The sequence below is a fragment of the Kryptolebias marmoratus genome, linkage group LG9 (assembly GCF_001649575.2).
Source record: "Kryptolebias marmoratus isolate JLee-2015 linkage group LG9, ASM164957v2, whole genome shotgun sequence".
Taxonomy (NCBI): domain Eukaryota; kingdom Metazoa; phylum Chordata; class Actinopteri; order Cyprinodontiformes; family Rivulidae; genus Kryptolebias; species Kryptolebias marmoratus.
The window spans coordinates 17,173,338-17,187,918 of NC_051438.1; the positions used below are offsets into that span (position 1 = coordinate 17,173,338).

Here is a 14,581-nt window from a genome sequence, read left to right on the forward strand (position 1 = left end):
CCCCCAGCCACTATGGCTGGTGAACAAAATTTTTAATTTCCACCCCTGCTTAAAAGAAAGAAGCCATATGCATTCCTTTAAGGAAAGCAAGGCTTTTAATTTTTTTCAAGGGTTTACGCAACACATCTCACCATCAGTTATTAAAGAATACTAGTGTGTTGTAACTCCAAATCTTTATCAAATGCACTGACAGTGCAGTGCAGACCGCAGTTCTTTTACTTTGATAATGCTAGTTATTGAGGGACAAAACAATGTATTTCTGCAGTTGATGGTAAATTCAGAGGATTTGTCAATATATTAGAAACTGAGTGAGAGGTAATCTTCCATCCATCCATTTTCTTTAACCGCTTCTCCTTTCCAGGTCGCGTGGAGCTGGTGCCTATCTCCAGCCCTCACTGTACAAGAGGCGAGGGACACCCTGGACAGGTCGCAAGTCCATCACAGGACACATGGAGACCAACGAGACAAACAACCATTCAGACCCTCACTCACACATAGGGACAGTTTACAGTTACCAGTTAACCAAACATGCATGTTTCTGGTCTGTGGGAAGAAACCAGAGTATCCTGAGTAATCCCACGTGAGCACAGGGAGAGAGAGGTAAACGCCAGTATCTAAATAAAATACAAACAGGGTTTGTCTTTGATTGACCTGAGAGAAATTTGACCCCAGCAGTGACAATCAAAGTAAAAGCTTTGATTGTAACATATGGATTTCAGAATCAGAATTCTTTAACAAAAAATAAAGTCAGTTCATCTGTAAAGTTACACTTGAGACTGGTGTAAATCCCAGGTGCACTAAAAATGCATTTGTTTTAAAAAGTCAGTAAATAAAAATATTATGGTCATAGTTTCCCTTAGTAACACTTTTCTTATTAAATAAGAAGAACAGGTGGCTAATAAGCAAAGTGGACCTAAACAAGCCTGACTGTCATATATATATATATATATATATTTTTTTTTTTCTCTCTCATCGATTTTTTATACTCATATATTTGTTGTTATAATTTGCAATGTATGTTTTATTCCTAAAGATTTTGTTAAAACACTGATTATTTCATTACATGCATTTTGTGAGACCACAGGTCATATCCTTTTTTATGACCTGTGGTCTCACAAAACTACAGAAAGATTTTTGTGATCATAGTGTATTCATAACAAGGCACTAACAATTATGTAGAGCCCTTTGTCTGGTGTGATTAAACCTACATCAAAAAATGTCCTCTGTGTTTTTAAGGCAAACTTGACCCATTCTGCTCATCTTTCTGAAATATGAACCAGTGAGCTGTTCTGTACAGTGTGTGAGTCATCTCATCCCACATGTAGCTTTTCATTTTGCAAAGTTGGTCTGCTGTGTTTATTTTTAGATGCACCATCTGTCCTAAAAAATGAATCAGGAACGTGGGCATTAGGGGTTAATGCTAATATTCTCACAATAACAAGCAGATTTACAGTTCATGTCATGCTGGGTAGCCTTGCACATTTACCCCAGTATTTTTGTGGTAATTTCTCTTCTGTTTCCCGCCATCTTATCCATTATTTCACGCACTTGGAAACACAGAAACATGGGTGTGGAAGATGAGTGTTAATGCTGTCAGCCTGACTCATATCTTGTGCTCTCCTCCCACCGTTTTCCTCTTTTCGCCTGCCTTTGTTCTCCTTATCGGTACCCCACATTTCTTTACCTCAGATGTTTCTCAGCATCACCTATTGATGTTCCTCCTTTTTTTGTGAGTCGGTTTCTTTAGTCCTCATCTTTGCTTTTATATCTTCTAATTCTTGTCTTTACACAAAGAACCTCTGTCTCGGATTTTCTGTGTCCCTCCCCTCCTCCTACACATGCTGAAATCCTTTGACTGGTACTTTTACTTATGCCCCCTCCTGTCGCTTTGTGCTACTGCAAGTTGATGAGAAATTCCTGATAGGTTTTAGAAAGTGGTTAAATTTTCTCTTGTTCTCTTTTGCTTCTTTTTTTTTCATCATTTCTGCTCTGTTTATACTTATAATGACAATATAATCTCTCTCCTAGAAAAAGGGTCAGAAAATTTAACTCACTAAAAATTAAAAGAAAATGCAATAACATGAGCAATAAGACCATGAAAGAGTCAATTCAGGCACCCTTGGGGGATCAAATTATATGCTTTTCTGAATAAGTAACATTTTGAGAGTGTTTTGAATATTTCCAGTTATGAAGCATTGCAAATGGCAGCAAGGAAGGCATTTGGAAGAGTTAGGAATCCAAGTTTCTATTCTCTGTCACCAAAAGTCCACATCCTGGTGTGATGGATGAAAAGAATTCCAGCATCAGAAGACTTGTTGTTTTAGGATGGAGTTTATTGGAGAAGGAGATCAGAAACGTGCAAACTACCACGACCATGCAGTGATTTGTCGATAAGAAGGAACATTTTTTGCAGTGAATCTGAGACCTAACTGGAAGCCAGTGAAGCTGAATGAGTGTTGGAGTGATGCACATAATTTGATGCCAGTAGAAAACCTGGCAGCATTGTTAAAGAGGATGCAGTGTATGTCTCTGTAATAAAGTGTAGGATGTTGCAAATGCTGTTAAGGTTTATTTGAACCCGAATTGCAGTTTTATGGAATTGTGATGCATTCTTAGCTGCTATGTGAGGCTCCTTATTTTATCTGCAGCATGTGACCTACAGTACTTGTGTCAAAGTATTACACTTTAGTTTGCTTCAGTTTTGGCTACTTTGATTTAACAGCTATGTGCATTAATCAATATCATAGTATGCACAGACAAGTAAACCTAAATGTAGGTGCAAAGCAAAACTAATTCCCTTGCAGCAGAAAATATGGTAGATAATGTGTGCTTCATTGTATGACTAAAGAAGTGAATATTTACATTTAAAAAACTGGTCGAAGAAGAACAAGTAGTTCTTTCTGCTTCTTTACAGATTACAGGTAATGTAGTCTTTTTGATAATTGTTCTTTAATCACTTGTTTACTTCCTGATGTTTATCTTAATCCTGACTCACCTTGCATTCTCCTCTGAGAGCGGAGAAAACAAGCTGTATTAGTGGTGCAGCTGATAGAACAAGGATATATTATGTGAAATAAGCAATTGGTGCTGTGCAACTAGTAGAAATATATCAAAATGTTAATGCAACTCTGTGGTTAACAATAGCCGAAAATAACATATTAGATCTCCATTCATGGTTTGGAAATCAGTCATTCACTCATGAAGCATTACCCTGGTTTCTTCAGTCAATTAAACAAGAAGTTCCTGTTCAGGTTTTCTTTGTATCCTGTCACTGTTGTCAGTATTCCCATTTGACCAGGATTAAAGCTTGTTCAGAGTGTGTGAAGTAATAATTTGACTGTGTTGCTCCTCTAATGCGATTAGGTTGAAACTTTTTAATAATGACTTGAAACTGAACTTTCACTGGCAGTATATAGGTAAATTCAAAGTACCACTCAATGTCATTTTCCAGATTGCATGGCAATTTTTTTCTAATTTTTAAAGTTTAGTTTTTGTTGCTTTTTTGGTTTGTGTGTATTTTATTTCTCAACTCAACACGTTTGGCTGAGCTTTAGTAAAGTTCGTGTTTCATATGGTCAGTTTGCTGTGGTAGCCATCTTGAACTGGATTCACTTCAAAAGTTAATCAGTTGTAGAGGTATACCTAATGATTACTTTCTTAGTGTTTCATTAAAATCTGTTCAGTGATTCATGCGATATTTTGCTAACAGACAGACACATTTGACTTCAATAGTTAATGGCAAAGTTTTTAAAAACAGATCTTGTGTGATCAGTTAGCGTAGAGAGTATATGTTGGACATACCCCTCAGCTACTACTACACCAAATTTTATCTCAGTATCTGTCAAATTGACTGAGTTATAATCATTTTTTTGTGTTTGCTAAATTTACTTAGCTATGGCAGCCACCTTAAATAGGATTGATTCCAAAATTCAATCTGTTGTAGATGTACATCCAGTGATTATTTCCTGAGAGTTTGAATAAAATCTGTCCACTGGTTCATGAGATATTTTGCTAATTCTACTGACAAACAAGCACACATACAGACACAGGCAAAAACATTATCACCTTTGGTGGTGGGCAAAAATCAGTTCCAATAAAACCTTAACATTATGGCGGTGGAATTTGTTAATGATGTTGAATCACAGAGTATTAGATATGGAAAGCACAGACCTGATGTTATATATATTTTTTTTTTAGACTGCATGGTTTTTCTGTTCCTCTTTTTCATCTCTGTTACCCAGACAAACACAAATATTCTCCGAATCAACATGGCAAACACACACACACACTAATTCTGCCCCTGTTTCTGTAACATTCTCACCTCACATGGTTGTATGAGTCGCATATATATGCTTGAGTTTTGATGCTGATAGGAGTGGATGGCATTTACTAATTTTAGAAAGCAACAGTTCAAGTTTAAATTTGTCGGCAAGTCATTATTTTATAAATAGTTCTCGACATTTTCAGCGAAAAGTGGAGCAGCCTCACAAATTCATTCTGGAAGTTTCCAACATGAGCTCCTCCGCAGACCAGCAAAGGAGCTTCTATTATTCATTCATCTTTTTTTTTTTTTTTTTTTTTTTTTAGAAGCAGGCCAGCCCCAGTGCAGCAGGTCTGCACCTGCAATGCTTTGCACATCCGCTGCTGCCTGATGCATATTCTATATTGCATGACTAATAAGTCAGTAAAAATAGAAAGTGCAGTGTTCTGTATTAACAGACCTAAGGTCCTGAAATGTAAAAAAAAAAAAAAAATAGATAAGACACTATTGTATTTGTTTGTAAAATAATATTATGTGCAAATACAATATTAAAATGTAGGCATGATCTTTATTGATAAAATCTATAGCTCTATAGATTTTATCTATCATTATTTGTTTTAATATAGCTTGATAGGAATGTGCAGGTATTGTTAGACAATGAACATCTGTATCTTTGTTTGCTATCTAGAACAGTTGACATTTTAATTTCCGCAGCAAAAAGAAATGTGCTTCAGACACTAAGGCTGCTAGTGTAGCTACACCACTGACACAATTGCTAAAGCGTGTGAGGTTGCTAATCTAATATGAAGCTTTATATCCTGTCCTGTCTCTGATTTTAGGGTGTAGAACCAGTTATGGAGAACAGAAATAAGAGTGTGAGAGAGGAGAACAGAAGGGGAAGAGGATGAAAAGACCCCCTCTGGTGGCCAAATGTGCAAATTACTTGCTAACTCATATGTGTGTCTCTGTTTTATACATTCACTTATTTATCATGTTGCCACTGTTTGTGTGGACTGACTAGTATTTCTTATCGACTGTCAGTGTTGTATTGATCCATAAAAAGCAGGTTATGTCTCATTTTTCTCTCTATCTGATTTAGGCCAAGCACAATAAACACCCTCCCACACAGTGAAGCATTTATTTGTCAAATCTGGGTTATCCATGCATCAGTACAAATCTAGATTTATTCCTAATCCCAGAAAAATGAGTTTGTTTCAGCCTATTTTAGGGATAAATAGAAACACAGTAAAGGAAATATAAGGTTAAAGAATCCACAAAGAGCAAACGTGTCAAACATTTTAGCTATGGATAATGTGTGAGTGCTAATTCACTTGTCTGGTTGTAATGAGGGGAAAATAAATGCTCTGTTCTTGGCAGACATGCTCAGTGCTCATAAGGCAGGGTGTGGTGGAGTGGAGAGTAGGGAGGGGCATTTACAGGGGTCGCATTTGCGTCACCATGCAAACTGGAGAGAGGATAGTGAATCAATTACAGGAGCTCACTATGCAGAGATCTATCAGATGGACACTGCCTTTGTCGCTAGGCACAGTTTTTAGCCAATCAGAGGGTCCATAACAGTTACACTGATTGTAGCTGTCCAATCAGATTTTTTTGTAACATTTGCTGCTACTTTTTCCTCAGACCTGCCTCTGTCCTACTAACTCCAAAAAAAAAAAAAAAAAGAAAGAAGCAACAGAGGAAGCAAATGCAGATTTGGAAATAAATGATTAAGTGGCATTAGGATTAAAGACTGTGAAAGATTTATATTTCCCTGTCTGATATTCTCTTTTCATTTATCTTTGTATCACTCAGAACTGATTGTGTAAAAAATGTGCATCTTCAAATATATCTATATTTTTTGTGTATACACGTAACTAAATAGAAGAGTAATTTCCCTTTTTTCCCCTTTCTATTTGACTCCTTCTCTAAGCTCTGGTTTCTTTTCATCATTTGATAACCTAATTTTGGTTACTTATCTCAGCTCTGTTTCTAGTGTATCTAACAGTGTTTTACCTTCATCAGTAATAAATCCAAAGGTGCGTATAAGGTGTAGTTTTACACACATTGTTGATAGAATTATGTGTTGTGTTAGCTGTATTAGATATGCTTCTCAGAGAATCCTTGGAGAATGTAGACCTATGATTCAAGCTCAACACAAACAAGTAAAGACAAAAAAAACAAAGAACTATATTGTGAGGGGGGAAAATGTAGCTGATAAAGAAACAACACATACACAGGAGCAGGATGCCCCCTTGTGTCACATTGAGCTCTAATTCACTCATAACTGGATCAGTGATGTCAGCTCATTACGTGAACCAGAGTGTTTCTGCTGGAAGAAAGATGTGGCGGGGTTTCCTCACAGTCCAGGCTCAGGCTCAGGGTGGGATGTGGTTGGATGCAAAGGTCAAGCTCCCCAAGGGCCTGGGGGAGTGGAAAGAAAAAGGCTTTTTTTTTTTTTTTTTTTTTTGGTAGAAGTGCTGTCAAAGTGAATATGCTTTAGCAGTGCTGCATTACCGATCTACAAACATCTTAGCTGCAAGAGTAGCCTGATCTTGTATACATATAGATATTGTCTGTTTTTTGTTTGTTTGTTTGTTTTTAAAATGTGATCAGATTCATTCAGAAAAATGAAAGAGTTTTACAAAAGTAGCAACAAAGAAAGGTTGTAAGTAATGCAGAATTATGTCTTTTTTTAAATTACAATTGTTGTGAAAACAGAACCAACAGGCTTCTGCGTTAGTGGGTGTGGGTGTGTGTGTTTGGCACATATGCATCCTTGTCTGTGCCCAAGATGGCGTTGCTATGGATACAAGAGAGCAGTGTATGAGGAGAGAGGAAACAGGAAAAAAAAGAGGGGGGATTGGTCTCAGTGTTCAGATACCACCCTTCCCCCAACTTTCATGAGAACGCTACAGTACATGCACATATAACACATGTTTATTAACAAGCACACACTGATGCAACAAACTGTCACTATATCATCAAATGGAGGTGAGTCAGAATAGATATAGTTGCTATTTATGGTGGAGGTGTTTTAATAATGCAGTGAACACGCCTAAAATGTTTAGGCTGCTTCCGTCTCTGCAACCCCCCCTTCTTTTTTCTGCCACTCTCTGCTCCTTCTGCCTCTTTGATCGCACAGTCCACCATGCTTTCTATAGCTGTGTTAAAGAGGAAAAAGAACAAACCACTAGATTTATTAAACACAGCTACCAGGAAGCAAATATTGTTTATTTGACTAAATCACAGTTTATTCAGTATCAATTATTCATTAGATTTGATTATCATATCTGCAGGGAAAATATCTAACATATCTGCATGCAAAATTCATTAAAAAAACAACAACAAACAAACACTACCTTCTTAACGAGTTCGGTATCCAAATCAGCTAAAACATTATTGATAAAAACTGCACAAGAGTACCTGTTTATCTATGCATGAGTTACTTTGTATTATGTCTTCATTAGTGTGTAAAGAGATAAATATTGATCAATTTCTTATTCTGCAGATGTTTCCCAGAGGAGCTGCAACGCTGAAGAGGATAGGATTAGTTCATGTTGATGCAATCAGGGTGACCTTCACATGGAGCCTAATGGGCATGATGTGTGGTTCAAATATAATTTCCTCACTGAGACTATTTGCTAACATAAATAAAATAGGGTATGCCATTTATCAAGTGCAAAGTTTACTATTGTAATTGCAGAGAATTCAGTTTTGGTATACTATTTACTTTTTAGGTAATCCATGTGGACATACTGAACAATTTTCTTCACTATGGTTACAATAAAAACTTTTTTTAAATCTATTTGTTATTGCCAGCAGGCCATGCAGTATAATGCTTGATGAGACGCATACACCTTTGAAACACAACTAGTCTTAATGTTGAGTAAACTGTAGCATCAGTCATGTGAATTTTATTAAAAAGATAATTCAGACTGTACTCCTGAAAGGTTGATATAGTAAAACTGTGACCTACAAATCCATGAATTATTGTATTTCACTTTGAGCTGTTGAGGTATGGTGGACCAGGTGGTCTCCGTGTTTGTGTCTGTGTGTGTTCATATGGACATAAGTAATGACATGAGCAATAAGTAGTTTGTATTTAACCCAGTGCAGGGCATGCCACAGCCAGTTTTCTCATCCACATCATAAAATTGAGCACATAGGTCACTCATTGTGCAGCATTATTATTAAAATTGAGGTTTAACAGATGACTGTCGCTGTGAGATGATTATTAATATTTTCAAATCAAATCATGTTTCCTTCTGAATGGAAATGGGACGCGAGTTTCTGAATCTGCTGCCTAATCCCAGGATTACAGAGTGAGGAATCTGCATAAGCGCATGAGTGCTGTCTCTGTGGAGATATAGAGAAACAGTGAAATATCCCAAAATAAAACACTACTCGTTGATTTATTTTGCTTCTTAGGTATGCAGAAGAAAAATAAGGTGCTGTTAAATGGGTTTGTTGCATCAAAGCTGACATCTCTATTGAAAGCACATTGGGATAAGAATATATTGTTTTTACTTTATATTTTATTGACATAAAAATACTAAGGAAGTGGATAGAAGATGGAGGAATAGATAAGATGAGAGTGAAAGTCTGGCATATAGAACTGTAGTGTACCCCAGACATTGTGTCTTGTGTCTCAGTTCTCAAATAAATATCAAAATTCAATTAATATTATTATACATAATGATAGAAAACAATCTTTTTTTTAAATCTATACAATCCTTTAACTGATTGTACCAGTTATGCTAGAATGTTTTGGTAAAAAAAAAAAAAGATTGTTCAACAAACACTTTGTAGCTTATTCAAAAGTATATAATTGTGTATTTTGTTTTTCATAAAAAATAAACATTATTTTTATGATTCAACATGATAGTCACTGCTGTCTGCACATAGACTCGTTCACCACCTGGCGTAGCTGTTGATCCATCAGAACCAGCTCTGCTCTTTATTATAACGAGGCCCCTCCTGTTTTCAAGCCAGAAGAACATCTCAGTCTTTGTTACAAACACACAGAGGATTACACTCAGTAATTTCAAAGGGTTCATTTTTCTCTTTTTTTTCTTAAATCTTCCACCCTGGATTGAAAATCGTTTACATTATTTATTCACTTTAGGTAGAAATGTCTTCGGTTTATAGATGGAGCTACTTTGGGATATATTTGTGCCTTTTTTTGTTGGATTGCTGTTGGCTGACGGTGACTGGACAGCTCTCCTATTCCGTCTCAGAGGAGGTAAACCCAGGGACCGCTGTAGGAAACATCGCAAAGGACCTGAACCTGAGCGCACATGAGTTGGACCTGCGAATGTTTCAGATCGTTGCGGGCTCAAAGAAAAAATACTTGGAGGTAAATCTGAAGACTGGTGTTCTCTTTGTCAGCGAGAGGATAGACAGAGAGGAGCTGTGCTCAGAGGAACCGAAATGCTCACTGAATGTAGAAGCTGTGATAAACAACCCTTTAAAACTGTACCGTATTGACGTGGAGATACTAGATGTGAACGACAACGCCCCGCTGTTCTCCACAAAACTGCAAAATCTGTACATCGCAGAGAGCACTTTACCGGGAGTGAAATTCGCTTTGTCTGAAGCAGCTGATGCAGATATGGGCAGAAATGGGGTCGGTACTTACAAACTGAGCCAGAACGAGCATTTCTCGTTGGCCGTGAACAAAGCAGGTGACAGTGTGTCTGCTGAGCTCGTGCTGCAGAAAGCATTAGACCGAGAAAAGCAAGCTGTGATCACCATGACGCTGATAGCTGTGGATGGAGGTACTCCTCCGAAGTCAGGCACCTCGCAGCTTCGTGTTACTGTGTTAGATAATAATGATAATATTCCAATATTCAGCGAGTCTCTCTATAAAACAAAAATTACCGAAAACGCACGGCTTGGCACGACAGTGATCGTTGTGCGCGCCACAGATGCAGACGAGGGTCCAAATAGTGAGATTGTTTATTCCTTAAGAAGCAAAGATCAAGATCACGTGCTAGATATTTTTGAAATTGAACCTCACACTGGCGTCATCACCGTTAAAGGTAATATAGATTTTGAGGAGAGAAGGGCTTTTGAGATACGTGTAGAGGCCAGTGATAGAGGCCAGCCTCCGATGTCTGCTCACAGTAAGGTGCTGGTGGAGGTACTGGACCTAAATGATAATGCTCCTGACGTCACCGTCACCTCGATACGTCACACAATCAGAGAGGACGCGGCTGCAGGGACAGTGGTGGCACTTGTGTCGGTGCTCGATAAAGACAGCGGAAAAAACGGTGAAGTGAGGGTTCAAATTATTCAGGAGGTTCCGTTTAAACTTGAAACAAATTACAGGAATTATTATTCTCTGTTAGTTAACGGGCCACTAGACAGGGAGAGTGTCTCTGAATACAACGTGACTATAGTTGCTAATGATAAAGGCAGCCCGACGCTTTCGAGCACAAGTGTAGTTTCTATAAATGTGTCTGATGTCAATGATAACCCACCGAAGTTTTCAGAGCCAGAAATTAGTGTGTATGTGAAAGAGAACAGCGCAGTGCGACATGTGATTAAATCAGTGACTGCAACTGATGCTGATAGTGGTCAGAACAGCAAAGTAAGCTACTCATATTTACCACATAATGAGAAAACACCATCATCTTCACTGATAAATATTAACTCAGACACCGGGGATATAATCAGTCTGCAATCATTTAACTATGAGGAGTTGAAATCATTTCAGTTTAAAGTTCAGGCCACAGACTCTGGTGTTCCTCCGCTCAGCAGCAACGTGACTGTAAATGTTTTAATCCTGGATGAGAATGACAACAGTCCCACAATTTTGACTCCTTACTCTGAGCTAAGTTCTGTTAACAGTGAGACCATCCCATATTCTGCTGAAGCGGGATATTTTGTCGCAAAAATCAGGGCTGTGGACGCAGATTCTGGATACAATGCGCTGCTTTCGTATCACCTGACGGAGCCCAAAGGAAACAACCTGTTCAGGATCGGAACCAGCACCGGGGAAATCAGGACTAAGAGGAGAATGAGCGACAACGACCTGAAAACTCACCCCTTGGTGGTGCTGGTTTCTGATAATGGAGAACCTTCTCTGTCAGCTACTGTGTCTGTCGATGTGATGGTGGTTGAAAGCACAGCTGAAATCCACACTCAGTTCAGACATGTGCCTATAAAGGAGGACAGCTTCTCTGATCTGAACCTGTATCTGCTGATTGCCATCGTGTCGGTGTCGGTGATCTTTCTGCTGAGCCTCATCAGTTTAATAGCTGTGAGATGCCACAGGACAGACGGCTCTTTCAGCAGGTACGGCGCCCCAATGATCACCACCCACCCTGACGGGAGCTGGTCCTACTCTAAAGCTACTCAGCAGTATGACGTGTGTTTCAGTTCAGACACACTGAAGAGTGATGTAGTGGTTTTCCCCGCACCGTTTCCACCTGTAGATGCTGAACTGATCAGTATTAACGGAGGGGACACTTTTACCAGAACTCAGACTTTACCTACCACAGAAAAGGTAAGATGCTATTGATGCCCTTTATTATGTTTGAGATACCCCAAATTAGTTTTTATTTGTTTTTTGAATAAAATAAAGTGGTTACTTGCATTTGGTTCTTTCATTTCCCCTCAAAATTGTGCATTAGTGTTTTGTTGAAGGAAATAATGTTCTCTGACCTTTTAAAAATAAATCTTTTAGGGTTTATTGCTGTCCATGGTCCTGAAATTATCAAGCGTTTTAGATATTTTATTCATTAATTTATTTCTTTATTTGTGCGGGCGGAAGAATGAAAATCTATTTATCTCATGCTTTCTTTACATTGAATGTGATTTATTAGGGCTTCTCAGAAAGTATGAAAGTGGACAGCATTCTATGTTCTAGTTGTTGTGATGTTACAGCCTTGTTTTCATGGCGACTGAGAAAAGGAGGATTAACGATGCATTTGTTTGCATTTTTAAAGTAAAAAAAAAACCTTTCGCTCTTTATGTTAGACTGGCATTTTTATTTTTAGTGAAATTTTTGGTGGTGAGTGCAGTAATTTCAAATGTCCACACGGGGACATAATAGACCGTCACATATACATGTTCATTTTGTTGCTGAAGGCCCCTCCCAGGCTCAGAGTGGGATGCACTCTCATTTCTTTGTTACAAAGAGTCGCAGAATAGAAGACGGAGCTTATTTTGTCTTTTCCACTCTATAAAGCTTTTATTTTTAATACTCTTCACGTCCACGTCGAATAATCTAAAGGATCGATGGCTATTACTATCCATGTGATTTGTGTGAGAATTCAATAACATTATGCCAACGGGAAAGCTACGAGGACATTTTGGGATTTATTTGCTGGTTGGTATATCAAACTGCTGCTGGACTCTGGTATGTGGACAGCTCTCTTACTCTGTGTCGGAGGAGGTAAACCCAGGTACATCGGTGGGAAATCTCGCCAAAGACCTCAACCTCAACGTGCACGACCTTGAAACGCGTGCGTTTCAGCTTGTGAGCGGATCAAAGAGGATATATTTTGATATAAATCTGAAAACGGGAAGTCTTTACGTCAGTGAAAGAATCGACCGAGAGGAGCTTTGTGCAAAGGCTGCAACATGCTCTGTGAATATAGAGGCCGTGATCAACAGTCCTCTGAAGCTATACCGGTTAGAAATTAATATTCTTGATATAAATGATAACTCACCATATTTTCCTGAGAAACTGCAGACTATTAATATAGCAGAAAGCACTGCGCCTGGAGGGAAGTTTGGGTTAATAGGCGCCTTGGATGTTGATGTTGGGAAGAATAGTGTTAGTACGTACAAGCTCAGTTCGAATGAATATTTTTCTCTAGAGATTCACAAAGGAGGAGACAGTGCGTCTGCTGAACTCGTGCTACAAAAGGGGTTAGACCGAGAAAAACACCCTAATATAAAGCTCACGCTGACTGCAGTTGATGGCGGAAATCCGCCCAGGTCAGGGACATCAGAGATTATTGTCAATGTTTTAGATAATAATGACAATGCTCCGCTATTCAGCAGTTCTTTATACAAAGCAAGCATATCTGAGAATGTACCAAAAGGAAACACAGTAATAGTTTTAACTGCAATAGACGCAGATGAAGGAGTTAATGCAGAAATAGAATATTCATTAAGAAGTAAAGGACAGGATCGCATTTTAAATTTATTTCAGATTGACTCTAAAACAGGTGCAATTGTAGTCAAAGGTAATATCGACTATGAAGAAAACCCTGCTTTTGAGATTCACGCTCAGGCAAGTGACAGAGGCCAGCCTCCAATGTCTGCTCACTGTAAAGTCCTGGTGGAGGTGTTGGACCTGAACGACAACGCTCCTGAAATAACTGTGACGTCACTGCTAAACACTGTAAAAGAGGACGCGTCTGTAGGAACAGCTATAGCCCTTGTGTCTGTGCTAGACAGAGATGGAGGAAAAAACGGGGCAGTGAAAGCTGTTATTGCAAATGACAGCCCCTTTAAACTGGAAACAAACTATAAAAACTATTACTCGTTAGTTGTTGATGGTGTGCTTGATAGAGAGACTGTGGCTGATTACAATGTCACTATAGTTGCAACTGATGAAGGAACCCCATCTCTCTCCAGCACTAATGTAGTTCACGTGCACGTTTCTGACGTTAATGACAACCCGCCTCGATTCTCTGAACAGCTAATTAATGTGTATGTGAGAGAGAACAGTCCAGTAGGTGAAAATATTAAAACGGTGTCAGCAGTGGATGCTGATATCAATAAAAATGGTCAGGTGAGCTATTCGTTTTTACACGGTAACAATGTAAAAACACCTTCATCTACAATGGTAAATATTAACTCAGAGACTGGAGATATAATCAGTTTGCAGTCCTTTAACTATGAGGAGCTAAACACATTTCAGTTTAAAGTTCAGGCCACAGACTCTGGTGTTCCTCCGCTCAGCAGCAACGTGACTGTTAATGTTTTAATCCTAGATGAAAATGACAACAGTCCAACAATTTTGGCTCCATATTCTGAGCTCGGTTCTGTTAACAGTGAGACCATCCCCTATTCGGCTGAAGCGGGTTATTTTGTAGCAAAAATCAGGGCGGTGGACGCAGATTCAGGATACAATGCACTGCTTTCATATCACCTGACGGAGCCCAAAGGGAACAACCTGTTCAGGATCGGAACCAGCACCGGGGAGATCAGGACTAAGAGGAGAATGAGCGACAACGACCTGAAAACTCACCCCTTGGTGGTGCTGGTTTCTGATAACGGAGAACCTTCTCTGTCAGCTACTGTGTCTGTTGATGTGGTGGTGGTTGAAAGCGCAGCTGACAGCCACACTCAGTTCAGACA

General features: G+C 38.8%; 2 protein-coding genes across 11 annotated transcripts in view; both read left to right on the forward strand.

The window, feature by feature from the left end:
• LOC108242369 (protocadherin alpha-C2) overlaps positions 1-14,581 on the forward strand; it is a 164,225-nt gene that overhangs the window by 61,478 nt on the left and 88,166 nt on the right. Inside the window, exon 1 of one of the 10 annotated variants that reach the window (XM_037977292.1) lies at positions 9,278-11,771. The exons of the other annotated variants lie outside the window; for them this stretch is intronic. Coding sequence (XP_037833220.1) covers positions 9,393-11,771 — 2,379 coding nt within the window. The 5' untranslated portion in view covers positions 9,278-9,392. Of the gene's footprint in view, positions 1-9,277; positions 11,772-14,581 lie in introns of those variants that run through there. 10 annotated transcript variants of the gene reach the window in all.
• LOC108242348 (protocadherin alpha-3) lies at positions 12,392-14,576 on the forward strand (the record flags this gene model as incomplete). Its single annotated transcript, XM_025008293.2, has 1 exon — positions 12,392-14,576. A coding segment is annotated over exon 1 (2,025 nt), but the record flags the coding sequence as incomplete, so codon positions are not given.